Source organism: Melitaea cinxia, chromosome 13, assembly GCF_905220565.1.
Source record: "Melitaea cinxia chromosome 13, ilMelCinx1.1, whole genome shotgun sequence".
NCBI lineage: Eukaryota > Metazoa > Arthropoda > Insecta > Lepidoptera > Nymphalidae > Melitaea > Melitaea cinxia.
Window position 1 is genome coordinate 12626090 of NC_059406.1, and position 23372 is coordinate 12649461.

Consider the following 23372-nt stretch of genomic DNA (forward strand, 5'->3'; position numbering starts at 1 on the left):
TTACTAAAATGAAATAATAATCCTTATATCATATTTGAATAATTGTGTTTGCTCGCAAACGAAAAAAAAACCGACTTCAATTACATCGACGAGTAATACAACGTAGATCGACGAAAAAATAGTCAAGTAACTGCGCGTTATCAAAGATAGTTATCAGATCTCATAAAGTAGTTATCAGATCTCGATAAAATTTATATGTGACCACATGATAAACATCAGCTTTCGATTAAATTAAAAATTATCAAAATCGGTATACGCAGTAAAAAGTTATTGCGGATTTTCAAGAGTTTCCCTCGATTTATCTGGGATCCCATCATCAGATCCTGGTTTCCTTATCATGGTACCAAACTAGGGCTATCTTCTGTCCAACAAAAAAAGAATTATCAAAATCAGTACATTCAGTAGAAAGCTATGCGGTATAATACAACGTAGGTCGACGAAAAAAGCGTCAAGTAAAAACGCATTATTAGATATAACTCGAAAAGTAGTTGTTAGATCTCAAATAAATTTAAATGGGACCAATTGGCACACACCACCTTTCGATTAAAACAAAATTTGTCGCAATCGGTCAACCCGGTCAAAAGTTCTGAAGTAACATACATAAAAAAAATACAGTCGAATTGAGAACCTCCTCCTTTCTTACATGGATAAAGAGGCCTATGACCAACAGTGAGATGTCACAGGCTGAATGCTGCCTAGTGATATATAATAATAATAAATTCTTTATTTTAACCAAAAAGTTACAGCTCTCTTCAGCATACAGATATTAGAATCGTGTGCATAACAGTTAACATGTATTTATAAATCAGGTATAGGTATATAGTCAGGTAAAGGATCAGAACTTAATCCACCACGCTGCTCCAATGCGGGTTGGCGGATGGCTGAATTTAGACATATCCAGCATAAAATACAGCCTTGCCAGCCTACCTTTTCTTTTTTTTTTTATGTCACTAGGTCGGCAAACAAGCGTACGGCTCACCTGATGGTAAGCGATCACTGTAGCTTATAGACGCCTGCAACACCAGGAGCTCTGGTCACCGTACTCACCAACAGGAACACAATACTGCTTTTTTCTTTTAATTTTCTGAGAACACACTTTTATAGTAGTCGACTGTTAGTACAGGCATTAAGCTGCATGTCCTTTGAATGGACGACTAGGCGTATGTATGTTTTAATGATATTCATTGATTTATTTATATCTAATGAGGGTAAACTTGTTAGCCTATGTGTTTTAAATTGCTTTCCTGTGGTTAATTAATGAAACAAAACAATAATTATCAATTGTATATTTGATATCAAATCTTAATACATATTACATGGCTTAACAAATTTGAAAATATATACTAACTTTTATCATTCATCGTAGCTATTGTGAGTTCAATTAAGATGCAAATGAGATCTGCTCCGTACGTAAATTGTCATTTTATAAAAACATAGCTTTTTTATTCACATATAAAACTATCCATTGATTTTTGAGAATTATGACACATCAATGAACTTACATTTTATATCCACTGGACAATAATTTCATAATACATTTCAAGTCACACTGAATACATACAACAACTAATAACCCTATAAAAATTGTCATTTCGAATCATCTTCGTAAATTCAATATGGTATATGTTTCAACTCATCTTAACGCGAGTCACTTTGTATGAAACAAATTTGTATACCTACCGTACATTTGTAGGCAAATGGTATACAAATACAATTAACGGTCTTTCATTTATATAATGCATGTTGTATATCATCGTTAAATTTCTAACACCAAATATTGATGTCGAAATTACCAACTTATATAAAAAAATATAGACACCTATATCTGTACAATGAAATAAAATTATGATGTCTCTTTGTAATATTAAAATAATCGCTTTTTACTTAATGAGTATGCATGTTTACACGATACATATACCAAAATAACATTTTTACAATTTTAAGTCTGTCCGTCTGTTTGTTCCAGGTAATTTCTGAAACAGCTTAACCGATTTTGACACTGGCAGGTAGCTGATATAGTAAGGAGTAACTTAGGCTAAATTTATTTTAGAAATTTATTTGTTTTATATCTGCGAATTGAACAATAACTTTTTTGTTAAATTCCACGCGGACGAAGTCGCGAGCACAGCTAGTATTATATAAAAATAAAGACACTACTATATAGATTGCTACTGTGTTCTTTTAGTTACATATTTTCATTGCGCGATGTTTTTGATTGATTAGATTTCTAGCGAATGATGTCAATAAGTCAAAATCGCCAAAAATAACATAAGTGAAACTTCAACGATGATATGCAAATTTCTGTTTAACAAATATCAGCATTAAAATTCAAAATTTATTCCGTTGATAGTATTGTAATTCTACTAATGATAACTGAATCTAAGCTGTACCTATATTTATTTGTAAACACGCACATACGACCGTGTATCAAGATGAGTTGAACAATGTATAATTTCGTGTTCTATATCTAACAGTAACACTTTCACATACATTTTGATATGGTCACACAATACCATCTATAAATTAACACAATTACGTAAACATGGAAAACACCTAATCACATTACAACATTACATTTAACTCAAACTCTGAGAACCGTCGCGAACGCTCGCAGGCTACGCAGTACAATCATATTGTCATTTTAATACAACTACGCGGACGTCTCTTTGATTTCATCTAGCTGACGAAGATCACATAAACATATCATAGAAAAATTATCAACTGTCATGCTTGCTTGTCAAGAAAAAAAAATATTTTATAGTACAACATATGGCAAATAAACAATTTGTTCGAATCACAAACAACATTATTTCAAAGGAAATCGTTTTATTTTGTTTTATTTATTTATTCAAACATTAAAACTTCATATGAATCATATATTCGACAACGATATCAATAGCTAGAATACTTAATAGTAATAAAACTCGAGATCACATCAATGTGAATTGTGAGCCAAAGATTGAATGCAACGGGTCATATATTCTGGATCATATATTTTGGATCATATATTTTGGCTCAAGACCGTTTCATTTATGTGCCTCTTAACTACGTGGCAAGTTTGTGCAAACGTGTAAAGATGGCTACCGCTATAGATAATAAAGTGTTCCGTAAACTAAAACTTAATTAGTTTTATTGCTAATAAGAGAGATATGATGATAGTTCAGATATGTTTGAACCGTTCTAGATATTATAATTTTGGTCCGAATTGTCGTGTGTTGTTCATTAGTTGTTTAAATATCTAAACAATATTCTTGGACATAGATCACTAGATATAAGAATATATAGAACGTATAATCACAAAGTAACGACGAAGAACATATAATCACTAAGTAGAGATTGAGAAAAACATTCATATATTTAAGTGTCTTTTATATAAAAGATATAAAATATCTGTTATTTAAAATAAACATTACAAAATTGTTAAAAATTTTAGATTGTAACTATTTCGACAACGAAAATTGTTTTTGAAGTAGACAGCTCATTATTAAAAGCTATTACTTAACTACATAAACTTCTCACAAAACGTTTGTCGAACATCTTAAAACGAACATAAATAAAGAATAATTTATCGTAGAAATTGCTTATTAGTAAAAGTAATAATAGAAAATATTGGTAACGGTAAAGATTCTTACACTAACCGTTCAATATACAAACATTAAACTACGTTATATTTACAGATTGCGTTTAAAATTAAATAATTAAAAATATGAAATAATACCGTTCGAATAAAACGAGGCAAGTCGTGTCATGGAAGCGTTACTACAATGCAACATTATGAATATCTTCATATTGATATTTAATAATTTCTTTATGAAAAATTGGAAATTATCAAATTTACGACATGAAAGTAAAATGATTTCGATAACTTTAAACTATATAAGCGTTTTAACTGCTTAGTTTTTAGTGCTTAGTTTTTATTTTATTTTATACAGATGTAGTCCCGCATATTATTGCTTTACGCTGCATTTTTTCATTTTTGTCATTAAAGAAATCTATAACTCAAAATATTTTTATCATTCACTGCAAGCTAATCAAATGATAGAAGAGGACTAGTATTTAGTACATGATACTACTAACTGAGGAATGAATGCAACAATTTTTTTTTTGGTATCGTGAAACTGTCAAATATTAAAAGCTCGTAATGAAAATTAGTATTTTAATACTGTATTGCATGTGTACGACTAATTTGCTACAACCATATATTTTAATTTTATTGAACTAAGAAACGCTACCTAACTTTAAATCACGAAGTTTTGACATTAGTTTCATAAAATTAACAAAATGTAAAAATAAATAAATGATATATTTAATGAAAATGTAATAAACAAGTGCAAGTAGGTACATAACGAAATTTGTTTAGCAAATGGATACAAACAAGTCAACTGTTTTAATAGAAATTATTTTTTATTTTTTTAATAATTTCTTTATATTTTTTTTTTAATAAAAATTAGATTATGCAATACTTCTTGGTATCACTGACATAGAATATGCTGACGTGACATCGTCCAGTAGGTATTCCAACTCACCTATATACTTGGCTGAGCTAGGTCACGATCGGAACGGCTAAGAAGTTAATATCGATGCATGATAGATGTCTCCTGATTTCAAAAACACCACCCCCCCCGAGCCCTAATTTTGAAGTCATAGCCCGTACGTGTGAGTAACTGACTGTACGTTCCCTTTTCTACAATAATAAAAACTAGTAAAATAAAAGCTGATATTATTTTTAAACGATCACTATATTTTTTTTTAGATTCAAAAAAATGAACACATAGATATTTAATGCGTGAAATACAGTAAATAATAACTATTATTTTTATATAAATTGATTCTTCTTAATGTTGCATTGAGTTGTCGCCAGATATATAATTATCCTAGCAGTGTAAAATTTAGGCATTACTTCGAATAGGCAAAATGCGGCAATTTAATAAAGTCTTTTAAATAATATATATATATATATGTTCCCCTACATCGTTGTATACCAGAACCATGCTATGAACGGAAAGATACCGGCTTATTAAAAGTAATATGAATTAATGCCTTCTTAGTGGAACCAGTTAGGTTCTATCGTTTTAGGGTACTGTGATCGAACCATGCGTTAATTGTGTGTATGGATGTATGAGAATTATATTCATAGAAGAGTTCTAGAAATAGGGAAAGAACGTTACGTACGTCTACTGGCTTAAAAATAAAATGAAAGGATATATAATATTGAGTTAGAAAATATATTTGGAACACGGATAATAAACCTTTGTATGTTACAAAGCTTCAAGAGCCTAATCAAAGGTTTACTCGGTGGCATCAAAAGTTGCACGGTTACGATTTTGCTATCAAATAAATTATATGTAAAGACTTCAAGAATTTATAGTAGAATGTACGGGTAAATTATCAATGTAATTATTCGTTTGGGGTGAATCGAAAAAAAAATCTAAACAATACTTTAGTAATTTCAATAACAATCAATTTTTCTCTAATCAATAAAATTAAGAAAAGAATTCCTGTAAGAAAATAATAAATACATGTCTTCCGAAAGACAAGAAAAAATAGTTTTGATTTAAATAAAAAAAAAAAATCTAAAATAAATAGAGATAATTCATGGCATGTTCGTAGCACAGTAATGGTATAATGGTTGGAACTACTTAATGAGGGTCTAGAACGAAGCGTGATTTTGAGGATGATCACTTCTTGTTTGTAATAAAAAACATGTTAATCTCTAAAAACCCTTAAGGTCACGCGTCGTAGGAAACCATCGCATTTTAAAATTGTCATTTCATCATTCAATATTAATTACCCTTACAAATCTAGAAATGTGTTTTTAAATACCAGATCTAATATTTTAAAAACTGAGACATTAAAAATTACGGACACATTAATAATTAAATTAAAACGGGCGAAATATGTCCCTAAGGGATCACGTATTGCATTGTTTGTCTTTGTACCATAAGGGTTTAAATTATATCTGGAACACCAGTATATGGACGATATGCCAAACTTTTCCTGTGTAAAATCGAATATTTTATCAAAATGTGAATAATTCATACATGTGCGTTAAGCCATATTATATTATTCATTCGACAAAACTTTAAACCGATAACAAAATTATCATATCAATTGCCGTAATTATATAAAAACATAAAGAAAACCGCGCATACATTGAGTATTTAGGACAGTCTTGCTTGTCTGAACTTTTGTCGAAATATCTAGAGATTTCCAGAAACAGTATTAAAATACACTGTCCGAAAAAAATGCTAGAATTTTAGGCATTTTCAACTGCTAAACAATCCTGAAATGTGCGCATATACTTTTAGATCAAACCCAACTTATGTTACAGTCGAAATCTAATCTGTGCAGTAAACGCTAAATTAAAATGAGTGCAACAATATATAAATTTTACGAACCAAATCTCCATTTATGGAGATAACCGTGTGATCCCATTATCGAAGCGTTCCAAGATTAGTCTTAGGTGACCTTAGAAGATGGTATGTAAGTAGAGCTTTGTAGTAGGACGGCACATGTGTTCCCGTTTTTTTGGATTATAGCAGTCCCCTGTCCAACTCTTTCCGGAGCATTCTGGTTAGTTTGATGACGTCATCGTCTATTTGCCCCGCAAACAAGGAATCGAGGAGTTCGCCTCTAGATGCCAGCGCGAACACTCCAGCCAGTCTTGAAACCGACTTGTCTGATAGATGACGCTCGACGACGGCCCTGGAGATGGAACGATTAATTTGATTATTAAGCTAATACTGCACGATGGCTGATTTTGCATCCAGTATGTCGTTTTTAAAGATTCAGATCCAGAGAAAAAACTAATAATAATGTATTAATTATATTAATATACTAGTACTATTAAACTGTTAGTAGGGGTCAAACTTATTAAGATTGAAATATTGGTCGTAACTACTTTAGTAAGTTATTTGGTTGATTCTACGCTGTATACTGCTTACAACAGATAAATATACCCACTTGAGCGATTGATGGGACTCCCGTAGAGCGTCTTGAAGGAATCCTCGATCGTAGGAGAAGTCGACCTCGCAGAATGACACAACAGCCATCAATACCGTCTGTGTGAACATATTGCGATTGGGTAAATAATAACATATTCCTAACGTTTTTAAGTATTTACTTTTTTATTCAAAGATCGAAAAAATGACTGGATAACTCCGCCTTTCATTAAGTGTTTAGTGCCACCCTTGGAGATCTACAACATTAAAAATATTGAAGGTGTGTTACCGGGCCTTATGAAGAGATATTTATCTGTACATACAGGGACAACGTTACGCTTTTTAAAATAGAATAAAATCTGCAATAGCTATTTTTAAAGTATGCAAATTTTAAAATTCTAAATAAATCATATTTAAAAGTATAGTACATTCGAAGTATCAAACATGGAGTATCTGAGTATATAATATGAACATTTGACTTGATCACTATGTGACAACATTTTGTTAAATAATAATTTTTAAAAACAATGTGAGAATCAGAATCAGAACTCACGTGAAATTTCGAACGGAAGGCGGCCAGAGCGCGCTCGTCCGCAGCGGACAACTGCCCGTGCCGCCGCAACACGCCCAGCTTCACGGCCGCCTTGATGACGTGCTTCACCAGTTTTTCTGCCTCGCGCTTCTCCACGCGTTCACGCAGCACCGTTAGGAACTGAAACCAAAATAAATAATTGTTTGTTCTCAAAAAAAAAAAAAAAAGATTTCACATTCACATTCACATTACATAGACAAGTATATTATAATATGGGTTATTAGGGTCAACTCAAAAACGACTCGTAGAATTTCGCTCAATTACAATGGGACCACATAACAAGCACCAACTTTTAAAGAATCATCAAAATCGGTGCATCCAGTAAAAAGTCATGAAGTAGCACACATACAAAAAAATACAGTCGAGAAATAAAATAATAAAAAAACAAATTGAGAACCTCCGACCTTTTTTTTGAAGTCGATTAAAAGTTACTTAATTCAAGCTGGCTTCAAAATCACCTTAGAAAATTTAATTTACAAATTAAAATTATCTTTTTATTTTTAATTAAATAATTGATTAAACTAATTAGTAAAATAACAGTTCTTGGTCAAATACCTGACAAACGCTACTAAGAATCATGAGATTCTGAAATTGTACATTATATTTGATTATATAACTTAGAATATATTTCGTGTGATTTTATGATAATAAAAATTATAAGCTTTATTATGATTAAATCATGGCTTATTTTTTCATTTACTCAATCTAATTCAAATTGTACGAAAATAAATTATCATAAAAAATATCAATTACCTAAATGGGTCACGAATATCGTAACAAGGGACGTACGTTAACATCTGGAATTTGCGTTATATAAAGGTCAAACATTTAAATTACACTTATTTACGAGTGCTTTACAAACTTTCCTGCCCATCTGGACCTTCGGATTGGTCCTAGTTTACATGACTTTAGTACCTATTGAGGTTTGGCGCAGCAGGAAATATCAACGTCAAACAAAGTCTAAAGTAACTTGACTGGAGAAAGTACCTTAATTAAATAAAGAAACATACACACATATTACAGTCACAGCTGAATAAAAATGATTTCAAGGATTCTTGTGTTCCTATGTTAAGTAAGGTAGCCAGAGCTCACGGGGAACGTTGGGATTAGGGTCGGCAACGCTTCTCGCGATGCAGGCGTTCATAATTTACGGTTTCCGCTTACCATCAGACCGTAAGCTAGTTTTACCTTTGCGGTATAAAAAAAATGTGTGGCTCAAATTTGAAGTACGAAATTTTACTGAATATACATTAGCTCCGCTGTTCAAGTTACTTACTTTCTCAATATATTGGATCTCTAAGGTATTTTTTTTAATAAAATTTTTGCTAAGAGCATCCAAATAAACAAACATTTAACTTTATACATACAAATTTATTAAGTATCTTCTCCTATCACAATATACTTTTTTTAAATGTCACGATAAATTGAATAATGAAGCAGATGTTTTGTCACGTTGCGCTAAGCGTGATCAACGTGCTTCAACGACTTACAAAAGTCGGGGACAAAAACATCCTGCCTCGGTGATTACTTATTTAAAATTCTAATTGTTTTTTGTTGTGTTTTGATACCTTTATTGTTGTAATTATTTTTTTTTTAGTTAATTTGGAGTTCATTATGTGTAGGTTATTAGAAATAATATTTTTGTATAAAATAATGTAATTTAATCATTATTAAAACTACTACGACGGATATTTTATTCATTTGTGACTAATTAATTTTCCCATCATAAGTCACCAGAGTATTTAAAGACTTAATTTGTTTTTATTTGAATCTTTACTGATATTATAAAGCTAGAGAGTATGTTTGTTTGCTTGAACGCACTAATCTCAGGAACTACTGGTCCGATTTGAAAAATTCTTTCAGTTTTAGATAGTCCATTTACCGAGGAAGGCTATAGGCTATATATCGTCACGCTAAGACCAATGGGAGTGGATCGGGATATCGGTGGATAGATCGAGGTTTTATTTCCTTTTGAGAGCTTCCGCTGCGTGCACTGCTGGCACAATTGTTTCTATTCCACGCAGATGAAGTCACGGGTAGAAGCTAGTTCATTATAAAAATATAGGATTAGCCCGCAGGCGCAATTTGCAGTGACTGCATTCTGCTCCGGGGTTGTGGTTTCGGTACTTGCTTAGAACAATGGTGTATTATATAACACATATATATAATTTTTTTTCTTTATTAGAAAAATATCAGAATAAACGATTTTATAACACAAACATATTTATTATTACTTATTATTGAAACATATTTCAATCTATCCTTTTAGGTTACATAATAAGTGTCTCACGCCGAGTTGCACGAAAAGAAATTAAAATGTAAGTAGTGATTAAATTAATTTATTCGCAAGAATTGTATGAAATTATTGTGATTAAATTAGTTTAATCTCTACTTAAATTTTAATTTTGTTTCGTGCAACTCGGCGTTAGTCTCTCTGATTTCGTCCTGCCTGAGTTAACATACGGAGCCGAGACTTAGACACTGACAAAGGGACTGGTCCATAAGTTTAAAGTCGCTCAACGTGCAATGGAACGTGCATTTGTCTCAAAAATAGGATTAGAAATGAGACATGATATCATATAATAGAACTTAACGAAAGTAATCGACATAGCCCACAGAATTAGCAAGTTGAAGTGACAGTGGCCTGGTCATCGATGTGACACGATTGCGGAAAATCGGGATGTCTGGCGTGAACTTGAGGAGACCTAGGTCCAGCAGTGGACTTTAATAGGCTGAACTGACTTACTAACTGACTGACTGACTACTTTTATCCTCCCAGCCCCTTTTCTTCCCCCATAGAAGAAGTATACTAACAAAGTTACAATTCTAGTAAGCTATCAATTATTATCATATACAATTATACAGTCTAGACAGTACCTGGTCGAGAAGCTTGGAGGCGTGTTCGTCTAGCACGAGGGAGCGAGCGCTGGCAGCGCCGCCAACACGCGACAGGAATTTCTTCTGCGCGCGAAGCGAGATATCGCGGGCGCACCACGCGCCGCCCTCCATCGCTGGAAATAAGTAACGATAACGTTAACACATAGCTTCAAAAAACGTTGGAAATTCTCAATTCGATTGTTTTATTTTCTATTGTTACCTCATAATATTTTACAGTGTACCGATTAAGATGATCCTTTTTGTTCGAAAGCAGGTGCTTGTCGTACAGTATCGTTTAATTTGATTTATTTCTGATGAATAGTTTTGAGTTTTTCCTATAGAGATAGTATACATGTGATGTATTTATATCCTCCTAACCACCAGGGAGCGTCGTGATGGATTTTGCTCTTTCTATTTTATAAGAGTAGGCTTTTGTTTAGTAACATTGACAGGCTATTAGAGTGCCTACTAAACTGTTTGTTTACAAAAACAACATATCGAACAATTTAGAGGCTTTCTAAACTTCTACGTAAAGATTAGAAAATAAGAAAATGAATGTGTAAAAAATTATAAAAGAAAATTTAGTTAAAATTATAAAAGCGTGGGGTGCTTGATATAAATTATTCTACTAATATAATTATTCTACTTGCAACTATCTATGTGCGGAGAGTTATAAAAACATAGTAAAAAGTTATGAAAATATAGTAAAATGTACTCCACGTTTTTTACTCTGAATTGAATTATTCTCTTAATAACTTAAATTTTATTATAATTTTATTTTGAAGTAATTAATTATGATTGATTGTTCGATCTTCTACTATTATAATATAAACCCTTTGTAATTAAAAATTATTTTCAACTTTTTAGTTCGATTAGCTTAAAAGCGTATTTCTTTAGTTTTTTAAACTAATAATTTATTTAATATGTATAGATATCTCAAGTAATGTTAGAAAAAAAATATTTTTATAGCATAACTAGCTAGCCTGGCGAAGTTCGTACTTATTTGTATCGTTTAAAAAGTTTAGTTCGCGTTCCATCGCGGACAAACAACGTAACGCGTAATTTATATACATATATTAAGATTATTTACGATGAACGATATTTAATAATTTACCGTCATACTTAACAAATTAAGCTTATAAGAACTTTTATTTTCATCTATAAAATATCCATTAGTATGTTTAATAATCAAACCAACTTTAGACTAGTTTATCAAACAATAAATTGTACATCGAAACAAAAATATTAGGCACAGAGAAGAAGAACGTAATGTTGAAAAGAACAGACAGAAGAACATAAAAATGTTTTCCTGTTACCATGGTTACTGTTAATCCAAAACGTCGGGCATTTAAAAAACCTAATAAATCGTGATAAAGTCTGAAAAAGTTGTTTCATTATAATAATAAAGTATCATAATGTACAAAGATTTATACTGTTAGGATATATTAAATGTACTCTATTGTAACTAGCTGAGAAATGTCAGCAGAGCCTCGCACATTTTCTATTAAGGAAAGGGATTTAAGAGTAATCCGTGATTCCGTTCCACTGCATGACTATTGGCCAGTACAATGCCTCAAAATTTTCTACGAAACGTGGAAATTTTCTAATGAAATATTCCTTAAACACAACACAAGGTGAATTTTTAAACAGAATTTTATAACATTAAGTTAACTATGATTGTTCAGTCAGCGTGGATAAATACATTAACACACATAAAAGATTTTATCATCTTTCATCAAAGATTTTGACATCTTTTGACAACTTTTTAAAATATGTGCGTTTCCTACTTGTATAATTTCGATACGTTTTCATTTTATAATTTATATAAAACCAACAATGAGTCGATATAATATTAATCTATACAAATAAATAAAATTGGATTGTCTGTTTGTAATATTAAAAGAACCGATTTGTACTAAATGCGTATGGATTTATACACGGTACATATACCAAAATAACATTTTTTACAATTTTTGTCTGTTTGTATGTCTGTCTGTCTGTTTGTTTGTTCCGGTTGTTAATACAGTGATTTTCTTAGTCAACGCTTAAACCTGAAATTCCTTATAAGAATAAAAAAGTAGTAATTACCAAATTTAACCCCGTGACTGAAAAGGTAATTTTTTTTGACTTTTACGTCTAACAATGAAATTCGTTTGGCACAAAAAGAATAAAATATAGAATATAAAAATATATATACACAAAATCCTACTCTATAACATATTTTATACGATTAGGAAATAAGGTATTTTAATTATATATGGAAATATTAGCAATTTATTTTATGAAATAAAAAATATGAAAGCGATCTTTTTGCGTATTTTGTATGCAATCACGTTTCTAAATAGTATTTTTAATTAAATTACTAAACTTATATCGTATTAATAGCTGGCAAATACCGAAAAAGACATAGAAATAGTTGGATTTTTTTTTGTAGTAAGCGCCTTAAATTTCGTAAAATGCAGGTATGCACTTATGAAAATGACGCACATTGATTGACCCCAATTATTTATTAGCCTTATAAAACCTTGGTGTTAATTAATTATTATTTTAATATTCATTCTGTTTTTTATCTTTTGTTCTATTTTATGACTGTACGATACACAAATTTCAGAATATCTCTAGGTGATTTTAAGCTAAGACCCACGTACTCCTATGCCTCTAGAATCGCAACATTGGCATATGGCATTGGTGGTCGGGATTAAGAATCGGTTTAATTTTTTGATTGCTCACGCATAACTATGTATCGCATGCGATGACTTTTTTCCCTGACGACTTCTTTCTTAGATATTGTGTTTTTTTTTTAAATCAACAATATTTATGAAAAAAATATTTACTAAAATACTAATAATTTTGTTTTCTTTTATTGCGTATATTATTACTTGTATCTTAGCTATGTAATTATCTTATTCATAAATAATCAATGTACTCGACCATACCTTGATCAGACTAATATAAAATGTATTTAGCCGGTTATTTATACTAAGAATAAGGTTAATAACCCTCGCCAGACTCGGGCGATGTTATAATGCGATTTTAATTTGCATATGATAAATTTATTTATTCCCGGACAGAAAAGGTCAACGGCATCTTTCGATTCAGGTAAGAAGATTACGAAAGTCAAAAGGGTACAACAAACCCTTTAGATTAACTCATTTACACTTTTATAGGGTACCTGACTTATTCAGAGCATATGATCTCATGTTCTTGTAATATGATACCTAGACTTTGGTACGATTCCCTGAAGTTTATGCTTTTGTAGCTAGAGTGAAACGTAAAAAATGAACTAGTGTCACACTCGTTTGTGATTTTAGTAGTCCTTATTTTAGAGAGGTGAATGAACCTTTGATAAATTGTTATAAAATAGATGAACAACGCGGTTTTACCCTCGATTACGACATGAGTGACTCTTTCGTCTACTAATTACCGAGATTAACAACGCAATAATATACTTTTTTATAAACTGCCGGATAGATTTTAATGTTGAGGATAGATTTCGATGTTCAAGAAACAAACAATAAAACCCACACTTGTCCTATATTAGTATACGTACTATAGATTTACATGAGCTTTATATGAACATTTTAAAACATAGATAATAAATATAATATGTAATTAGTAGTAATTTAACGCTTTCCATCAATATCCTTTAATATGTCGAGTATTTTATATATTGATTTGTTTCCAGTTGTAGACGACAAAAACTACATGCACAGCACACATCGGTATTATAATATCAATAGTGACTTAGGACTTGCACACACTGACGGCAGTGACAGACTTTTTTTTTCAATTAGTAAAAATATAAATAATGTAACATGTGTCATGTGTCCTCCGTTTTTTATAACTTTAGAACTGGCTTATGATATCAACTAATAATTAAGCGCACCAGCATATTAACAACAACGCTAAAATTATTCCAAAAGCAACCATTAAAACAAGCTACATTAGAGCTAACGTTTGGTCGGTATGCTTTGGCGTACCTAATGACGTATAATATGATGAAAATATCTACGCGGGTGTTCCTTTATCCCACCGTACCGCAGTAGACCTTAAGCATACCTTGATGTCTTAAGATGAACCTCAATATCCTTAGATTAAAGCATAACGATGTTATTACTTTGTCAATAAAATTTCAATTTTTGAAGTAAAACTTCTTTACTCACGTTTGACTTGGAGAGTAGTGAATGCGTGACGAAAGCGTTATGAAAAGTGTGATCGGGCGAGGCGAACGGTAGTTGAGAGGAAGTTACAAGTTAGTGAAGACAGAAAGAGAGAAACTTACGTTTTGTAAGTTTTACTTGAGTCGTGTGGTCTAAAGCACACTCTTTTTTTTATATAATTTTCTCAAGTATGTCTATTTATAACTACAGTTTGAGACTCAGTGCCCGTAAAGCTGCTGACGTAGTGAAAAATGTACACAGGTAACCTAAAGCCCTTGTTTGATACTGAAGAATGTCGAGCCCTTCTGAATAACTGCTGAGCTAATCGTACGATTAAGTATTACACATATTCGTTCCTACAATGGATATTTTCGAAATTTAATTTGTTTTACGTTGCCGTGCTTTCTTGGCCCTAAGACATGACGATTTTTTTAATCAAATAAAGAGAAGGGAAACTTAATCTATTCCTTTAGGCACTACAATCTAATATTGAAAATATTTTGTGAGTAATATAATACAATTAGTTAAATCTTTTCAGGTTTAGTAAAGTTTTATTGAATAAGGAAAGTCTCGCGATATAATCTCATCTAATTAGATTTTAATAATATTGTACAGCCGGAGGATATGATAAAGCTTTTTTTATATAACTAAGTCGGCAAACAAGCGTACGACTCACCTGTTAGTAAGCGATTACCGTAGCTAACAGACGCCTGCAACACTACAAGCATCGAAAACGCGTTGCCTACCCTATCCCAGGAGCTCTGGTCACCTTACTCATCAACAAGAATACAGTACTGCTTGAAAACAGTACTATTTAACTGTGGTGTTCTGTAAGGTCGAGGTACTACCCCAGTCGGGCTGCTCCATATTTTGAGTTAATTTTATTTAAAAAGGTTAAGACTTTTGGCTAAAAACACTAGAAATAATTGTGTTTACAGACAAACGAAAAAAACCGACTTCAATTACATCGACAAGAATACAACGTAGATCGACGAAAAAATAGTCAAGTAACTACGCGTTATCAAAGATTACTCAAAAAGTAGTTATCAGATCTCGATAAAATTTATATGTAAACACATAATGAACATCAGCTTTTCATTAAATTAAAAATTATCAAAATCGGTACACCCAGTAAAAAGTTATTGCGGATTTTCGAGAGTTTTCCTCGATTTCTCTGGGATTCCGTCATCAGATCCTGGTTTCCTTATCATGGTACTAAACTAGGGATATCCCCTTTCTAACAAAAAAAGAATTATTCAAATCGGTATATCCAGTAGAAAGTTATGCGGTATAATACAACGTAGGTCGACGAAAAAAGCGTCAAGTAAAAACGCATTATTAGATATAACTCGAAAAGTAGTTGTTAGATTTCAAATAAATTTAAATGGGACCAATTGACACACACCACCTTTCGATTAAAAAAATGTCGAAATCGGTCCACCCGGTCAAAAGTTCTGATGTAACATACATAAAAAAAAAATACAGTCGAATTGAGAACCTCCTCCTTTTTTGGAAGTCGGTTACAAAATGAAATGGGATAAAAAAAGATAAAGTCCTGACCACCACATTCAATCCTACACAAATCCATGAAAAGGTAAGTATTTCAAATGAATCCCAAGAAACACTATCCAAGATCTTAACAGGAATTTATCTTGTGCCAAAACTTCAAATTATATTTTCGAAATACAGTCGAATTGAGAACCTCCTCCTTTTTTGGAAATCGGTTAAAAACTGTGTAATTCTTTGATAAAATTGCAATTAAATTTGACTTCACATTCAAATAAGCTGAGTCACTTTCCAAATTCATTAAAAAAACGATTATGATTCCAAACCAATAATGCGAATAACGAAAAGAAATAAAAAGTTATAAAGTTAGTCTTAGCCACTGCAGTATATTACTAAGAAATTCCGGTATATGACTCACGGTAGTGTTAAAAGTGAGTATATAAGTAACTGACTCCGCGAACAGAAATGACTAATATTACTTCCGTATCAAATATCAATATTTATCATTAAGCAATCTTTGTGTATATTTGTCATTTGTCTATAAACAATGTTTGCCACCAGTGAAATAAAAAAAAAATAAAAAACATTTGTCGTTTTATGACGATAAAAATTACCTAATAATCGTTAACGATTTCTTGACCGCGACTAATAGAAAAATATCTGAAATACAGAAGAATACTTATAACAAAACAACAAATTGTTATTTTATACTGTTAAAGTTTCTAAAAGCTATTTAATTTCCTGTTGCTACCAATTTACCAGCGAGTCATTGACGAAAAAGTGCCGCGTCAAGCAGAAGGTAATTTTCTTTACATACTTAATAGATATCCAAGATACAGAGGGGTGAAGTTCCCATTGATTTGGCAAAAAGGCTCTTATACCTTTTGTTACTTGCGTCAAAATAGCCTAACCGGTAAGGGTTCAACCGGCAATGTACAGAGGTTTCGGCGGAACATGACAGCCGTATATTAGCATATCGCGTGCAAGGGCGGCCTTCGTTTTGGATATATCAAGAACAATGTCAAGTTAAATGCTTACAATGTCATGATATAAGGCCTTTCTAGGTTCCACCAATTGTAGGTCATTGTACACCAATAATGGTAAAAGAAAATGCGGTATTACGATGATTCATTCACTTCATACTTACCAAAAAATATGTTTTCAAGATGTATGTAAAAAGATGTATCAAGTTTCCCTATTCCATTATAAATTATTACTTAGTCTCGTCTATTTTAATATACAATCTGTGTAAAATCTTTAAAAAAAAAACACTGACGTAATCATAGTACGCAATATTGTCAAAAACAATGTACTACCTAATTAATTAGCTTTTTAAAAAACAAGCGTTTTTTTTCCATATTTATATTGCTTGCGTGACTTGACCTTGCCTTACCTAAACTATAGTCTATTTACCTAATAAAAGATTAATCAAGTAAGTTAGTAAGGTTACTTTAATGAGGATGTTATCAACTTCAAAAGCCATAAACAGGGGCGGACATTTTAATTGCTATCACATTACACTGAAAAGGCACTGAGCTTCTGCATTATCACGATCATTAAAATGTTTCTTATTGATAAAACTCAAATTTAATTCTCAAAATTAATTCTAAACAAAAAATAACAAAAGTAAACTTTATAATACTGTGTAAGTTATAATTATATGTTTTCGTTTAAAATCGTTTAAAAAAAAAAACGATTTGTTATAGATTCTGCTATAGGAGACCTTGTTAAAATAAAACTATTTTAAAAATATCTATGTTAAAAAAATGTTCCGAGAAAATATTAATTGGAATTTTACTTTTGTATTTATGTTGACAGATAGTACATAAAATTAAGTTACAATCTACTTTAAAGTGTAAAAATATAAAGCTAGTAAAATTCTGCGATTTTTATATCAACGATCGAATGCTTTGTAAAAAAAAAAATTAGGAGGACAAATTGATTATATACAATGTATCTTGCCCCTATATTTCCACCCCATTGTTGTATATCCTTGACTCGTATTCAATTTTCTTACGTAATGTGAAACAATGAGAAATAATACAATCCAATTGTGTCCGCATCGTCGCCTGTACCTGAGATTTATTTAAATTTAAAACTACTGATACTAAACTACTGATTTATATCTCCAAATAACAAAACATGGCAGCAACATTTATCATATACGATTAATCGAAATTGTCATTGTCATGTCACTCAGAAGCTGCAAATTATGACACAACAATTGAAAATTAAATATCGTATAATTATGTAGCGCCAACTGTTGGTATTAGGAGTTAAGTTCGTAATTCAACGCGATGTAACATGACTATATATTGCAAGACTTATATCATACTTTATGATTCTGACACTTTAACATATATTTATTATAACCCATAGAAATAATATGGGGTCTTTCATTAATTACGTGATGTTTTTTAGCCACTTTACACCCTTCTGGTGATATGTGATGATGTTTTAAACTACTCCATAGCCAACAATCGCGTGTATTTTTTTGTAGATAGTATATTGAAAATTTCAGAATATTTTTAAATACAGATATAATCTGATTATGTTTTGGAAAGTTAAGCATCATGAACAAATTCCCACACAGAAAACAATGTTGCAGTGTGTTTTTTATATTTAAAAATAACATTTTCAATGAAAATAAAAACACGTGATATATCATTCCAGCCATTCTTTTGATATGGCATGATTTTTCTTCTACTCCCCCCCCCCACTTTGAACCTCACTTGATTAATGGACGACTCCTATGTATTCAAATAATCAGTGAAATAGACGAAAATATCTGCGACAACTGCAATGTATATATTCATAATTAGTATTTTTAGGCTCCTGCGGGATTCGTCCATAGTTATGCTTTTCATAAAATTCGGAAGTCTACACATTACTACACTCGTAAAAGTAACATTTTATACGTGTGTTCGTGGACACGGCCTCATACGTCGATCTTCACAACGCATGAATTATTTAAATAATTTTAATAGAATTGGCAAGCAAACACCTACACTCATTACCATTCATGCAACAAACTGAATACTTGTCTTGACGTAATGGGAACAAAACATCATTCTACACACAAATTATTAATTCCAAAAATATTAAAGTCAAAATTAATAATATAATTTCATACATTTCTCAATAAACATCTTCTCTAAAACTTTTCTCTTTAAATAAATACAATTTCAACACAATAAATAAGAACTGAACTAACAAATATTTCGTCCTTTTATTTACAAGTGAGTCAGTGTTAATTAAGAGCCTACTTCACTGATTGTTGATAAAGCAATCTGATACATAACGGTATTCAACAAAATTAAACTCCACTTCATCTTTCAGACACAGATAAATCATTACTCGCAAATTGTAAATTGTGTAGTTTTGCAGTTGAGGAAGAACGTGACCTAAGTCGCTGTGCCATCTTTTACTGATAAAGCCTATCTGTATCTTACGTACCAGACAAAATTCATCAGTCCCCGATGAAATGGGTCCTCAAAAAGTATTGAAATCGTTTTTTGTCCCCTTTATCATTATGTATTATATGAAGTAACTATATATTACATGACACAAGAAGTAATTAAAAATGTTCTTTGAGTCTAACAGTATTACCACATTCAATAAAGTATTTGTTGTTATTTAAAGCTATAAGGAAACACTTCCAATTGTTATTCAAAGAATGCATCGTCGTCACTATCCGAGTTCAACGAACTCCGTTGATTGGAACAATTGTCATCTTGAAGTGCAAGATGCGGGTTCTGTTACATCTACTAATATGTTAATCTCGCATTTGTTACCTATAACCTGTTTATAACTTTCTTAATGTTGATTTATGAAATTTTTAATATATTCTAAAACTTTGTATAGTGTGTAAATACGGAATAAATAATATAATACGATGCATTTGAATTTTACTAAATGGATGAAAACCAAATAAGTTTTTTTAAACACCTAAAATGTTTAATAAACACATTCTAGACATTAACTTATAAAAGTTACAATTTAAATACTCTTTGTTTCACATAACAATAAAAAACGAGGTATGATATAGGAAAGTAAATAAAACTATAAATATATTCACACTTTAAACCGTGAAAGAAACGTTTGTAGACTCGTTAGTACGAACAAAAAGCAGAATACATAAAATATCCATAAACGGTCGAGTTCGTTACATTCAAACAAGCGTTGTCTTTAAAACAAGTTAATGAGACGTTTGTGAATCGATGACTGTGACGAGGTCTGATTGGCTTGTACCGTCCTCTCGATCACGCAACGATGACCAATTTCAATGGCGTTTTGACTATCAATACTGATTGACTTCACTTGAACTATTAAAAAAGTTTCAAGTTAATTTAAATATTGAAACGGTTGTTTAATATACAATTTTTTTTAATGTAACTAGGTCGGCAAACAAGCGTACGGCTCTGCCTGCCCTATTATATTGACGGCCTGCAACACCAGAAGCATCGCAAGCGCATTGCCGATCCTATCCCCATTTCCCCCCATTCGAAAACGCACTTAAGATGCTCCTCGTGTTGCAGGCGTCAATATGATACAGCAACCGCTTACCATCAAATGGACCATAAGCTCGTTTGCCATCTTAGTGGTATAAAAATACGCTTTAATCTGATTTAGATAATATAATAAACAAAGTGAGCAGAATAGCTTCGGTGTAATTCTCTGCACAAATATTTTAAGTCCATTAGTGTTATAATAATCTATATATTAGTGCGCGAAGCATAAACTTTGTATTCCTTTTTACGAAAATTACGGGGACGGAGGAGTATGAAATTTCGCGCACTTATCTATACAAATAAATAAAATTGGAGTGTCTGTTTGTAATCTTAAAGTAACCTTTTTTTACAAAATGCATTTGGATGTATACACGGTACATATACAGAACTAACATTTTTTACAATTTCTGTCTGTCTGTTTGTTCCGGTTTATCTCTAAAACGGCTGAACCGATTTTGACGGAACTTCTACTGGCAGAAAGCTGATGTAATAAGGAGTATTTATTTTATAACTATGCGAAGTGAAAGGAGTACAGAATGCTAATATATTTTTTAAAACTATGCATAAAAATATAATAAATCAATTAAAAAAAAAACACTACACAAAGTACCATGTATTTGACACACACACGCATATATACGTTTTTATTTATTGTTATAGTGTTCAAACTTATAATTTAAATTAATTATGGTTAAATTTCGACCACTGCGCGACCATTAGTATAACTGAAATACAGATTCCCATAAAAGTTCTCGGGATAAGCTTTCATATGTTCTTTTTGTATAAAGTATGTCAGGAATATTCTTATACATATAGAAATTGTACATTATGTTTCGGAAGCGGATATTTACTTCCATTTCTTCGTAATCTTTATTATTTACTAACTCTCATGCGGAATGCTCTACATGTGGAAAGAGGCCTATGCCCAGCAGCGGGATATTAAAGGCTGAAGCAATTCATTTCTACAATATGGGTATTTATGTAATAGCTTATACATACTCGTATTACTGAAAAAAAATGCAAAATTTTGCTAACGATATAGTTAAATGTGTGTAATATTGGCACCTGTGCCGGGCCACTTGCCAATATTCATGAATCTCGTTTGCCTCATAGTTCCATAAAACAAACACATAGAGGGGTTATTGTCTAGACATGACTAATATCTAGAGCAAAACAACTATAGCTTACATATGAAGGCAAGTCCTTTGCAATTACTGAATGCTTTTATAATAAATGTTTGTTAGTAGGTTAATAATATAATTAATAGCTAAACAGTTTAACTAATTAAAAAAATAGGTACGATATAGAATTAAATTCTGTTTAATTAAAGACAAAAATAATTAGTCAAAAAATTATAAAATAATATAAGTAATAAAAGTTTGGCGTTGGCGTAAAATTTCAATAAAAATAAAAAGAAACGCAAATCAACTCACTCTACTAGTAAAATTTAGTTTCAGACTAGAGAGAGAAAAGTATTTGTTTCCTCGTGTAATGGATAAGTCTAGAAAGTTTTGAATAATTCTTGCTACATTAGAAAAAAATACCGCCCAAAATCGTACGTAGGCCAGAGACTTACCGTAGCTGATCACAAGACATCTGTAAATTATGTCAACGGGTGAAACCGCAAGAGGTTTTCACTAAAAGTATTTCCCGTGAGAACAGTCGCTGGCTCTAGCTAGTCATAAATGTAATATTATGACGTATTTTATGTTTAATTAAGAAAAGCGTTACGTGATTTATTCGAAGTGTAATAATCGCGGGGCGTCGGTTCCGCTCGAGTAAATATTTTTAATGAGAATAACTTCTTATTTACACAGAAGGCTTTGAAAATAAAGTACTTAAAACGTTACTATATTCACTTTTATGAGGATTTAAGAGGACTTAATACATAATACGTGAACGTAAATCAACACTGTTATGAGCTTTAGTTAGTCACATAAACAAATATAAGTGCTTTACAAGACACATCGTATCCACACTTTGAGGATAAATATCATACTTATTTGTATCCTTTGATATGTGTCGAAAGCCGACAAGTCGACGGATATACGTATTTGCTATTCGAGTTTATGCATTGTTTATGTAGAAATAGAATAGTTTATAAACCGTATTTTGCACTACGCCGCATGCGGAGGAAAAATCCCAAAATGAATAGCAAAAACCGCAGTCCCGCATTAGCCCATTATCCTGTGTCTGTCAAACGAAATAACGCTTTGTAACCGACTGACAAACACGAGAAAATATCAGAACCTATAATAAGTCGCGTTATGACACATGAAGTGACCCCGCTTTGCGTCGAACCTTGTCGTTTAACGCTACCAAGATATGGCCTACTGTGACATATCAGTTTCTAAGCGACAAACTCGCCAGTTTGTATTGTATTTGTCCTCGTGAAATGATGCCAAAATATCAAATAGTTATTGTAAGAATATCATGCCAGAACAAGCGCCCGTAGGATATCGCGTGAAATGTTTGTAGAATTATGTCGTGTCAAATCGTAATGTACTTTTTGTACACTTACCTACAACAAGTATTTTGCATTACTCTTTGACTTTAAGGTTAGGGGATACAGTAAGATTTAGAAATGCCTCTGTTTATTCGTTTATTTTATTTAAATTCTTTATTGTACAATAAATACACTAATACAAGTGTGTACAAAAGGCAGGCTTAACGCTAATATATTTTCTACCAGCCAACTTTTGTAGGGGCAAGAAAGTACAGTGTGTAGGTGTACAATAAAAAAAGGAGCAAATAATATAACATTACATATCATAAAATAATACTA

The 23372-nt window shown here is 31.6% G+C and overlaps 1 protein-coding gene across 1 annotated transcript in view; it reads right to left on the bottom strand.

The window, feature by feature from the left end:
* Positions 1–6533: 6533 nt before the first annotated feature.
* The window catches only part of LOC123659045 (tumor necrosis factor, alpha-induced protein 8-like protein 2 A), a 64062-nt gene continuing 47223 nt past the window's right edge, over positions 6534–23372 (bottom strand). Inside the window, exons 2-5 of the mRNA XM_045594319.1 lie at positions 10411–10544; positions 7495–7653; positions 6964–7061; positions 6534–6705 (exon numbers count right to left, since the gene is read on the bottom strand). Of these exons, the coding sequence (XP_045450275.1) occupies positions 6534–6705; positions 6964–7061; positions 7495–7653; positions 10411–10544 (563 nt within the window). The remainder of the gene's footprint in view (positions 6706–6963; positions 7062–7494; positions 7654–10410; positions 10545–23372) is intronic.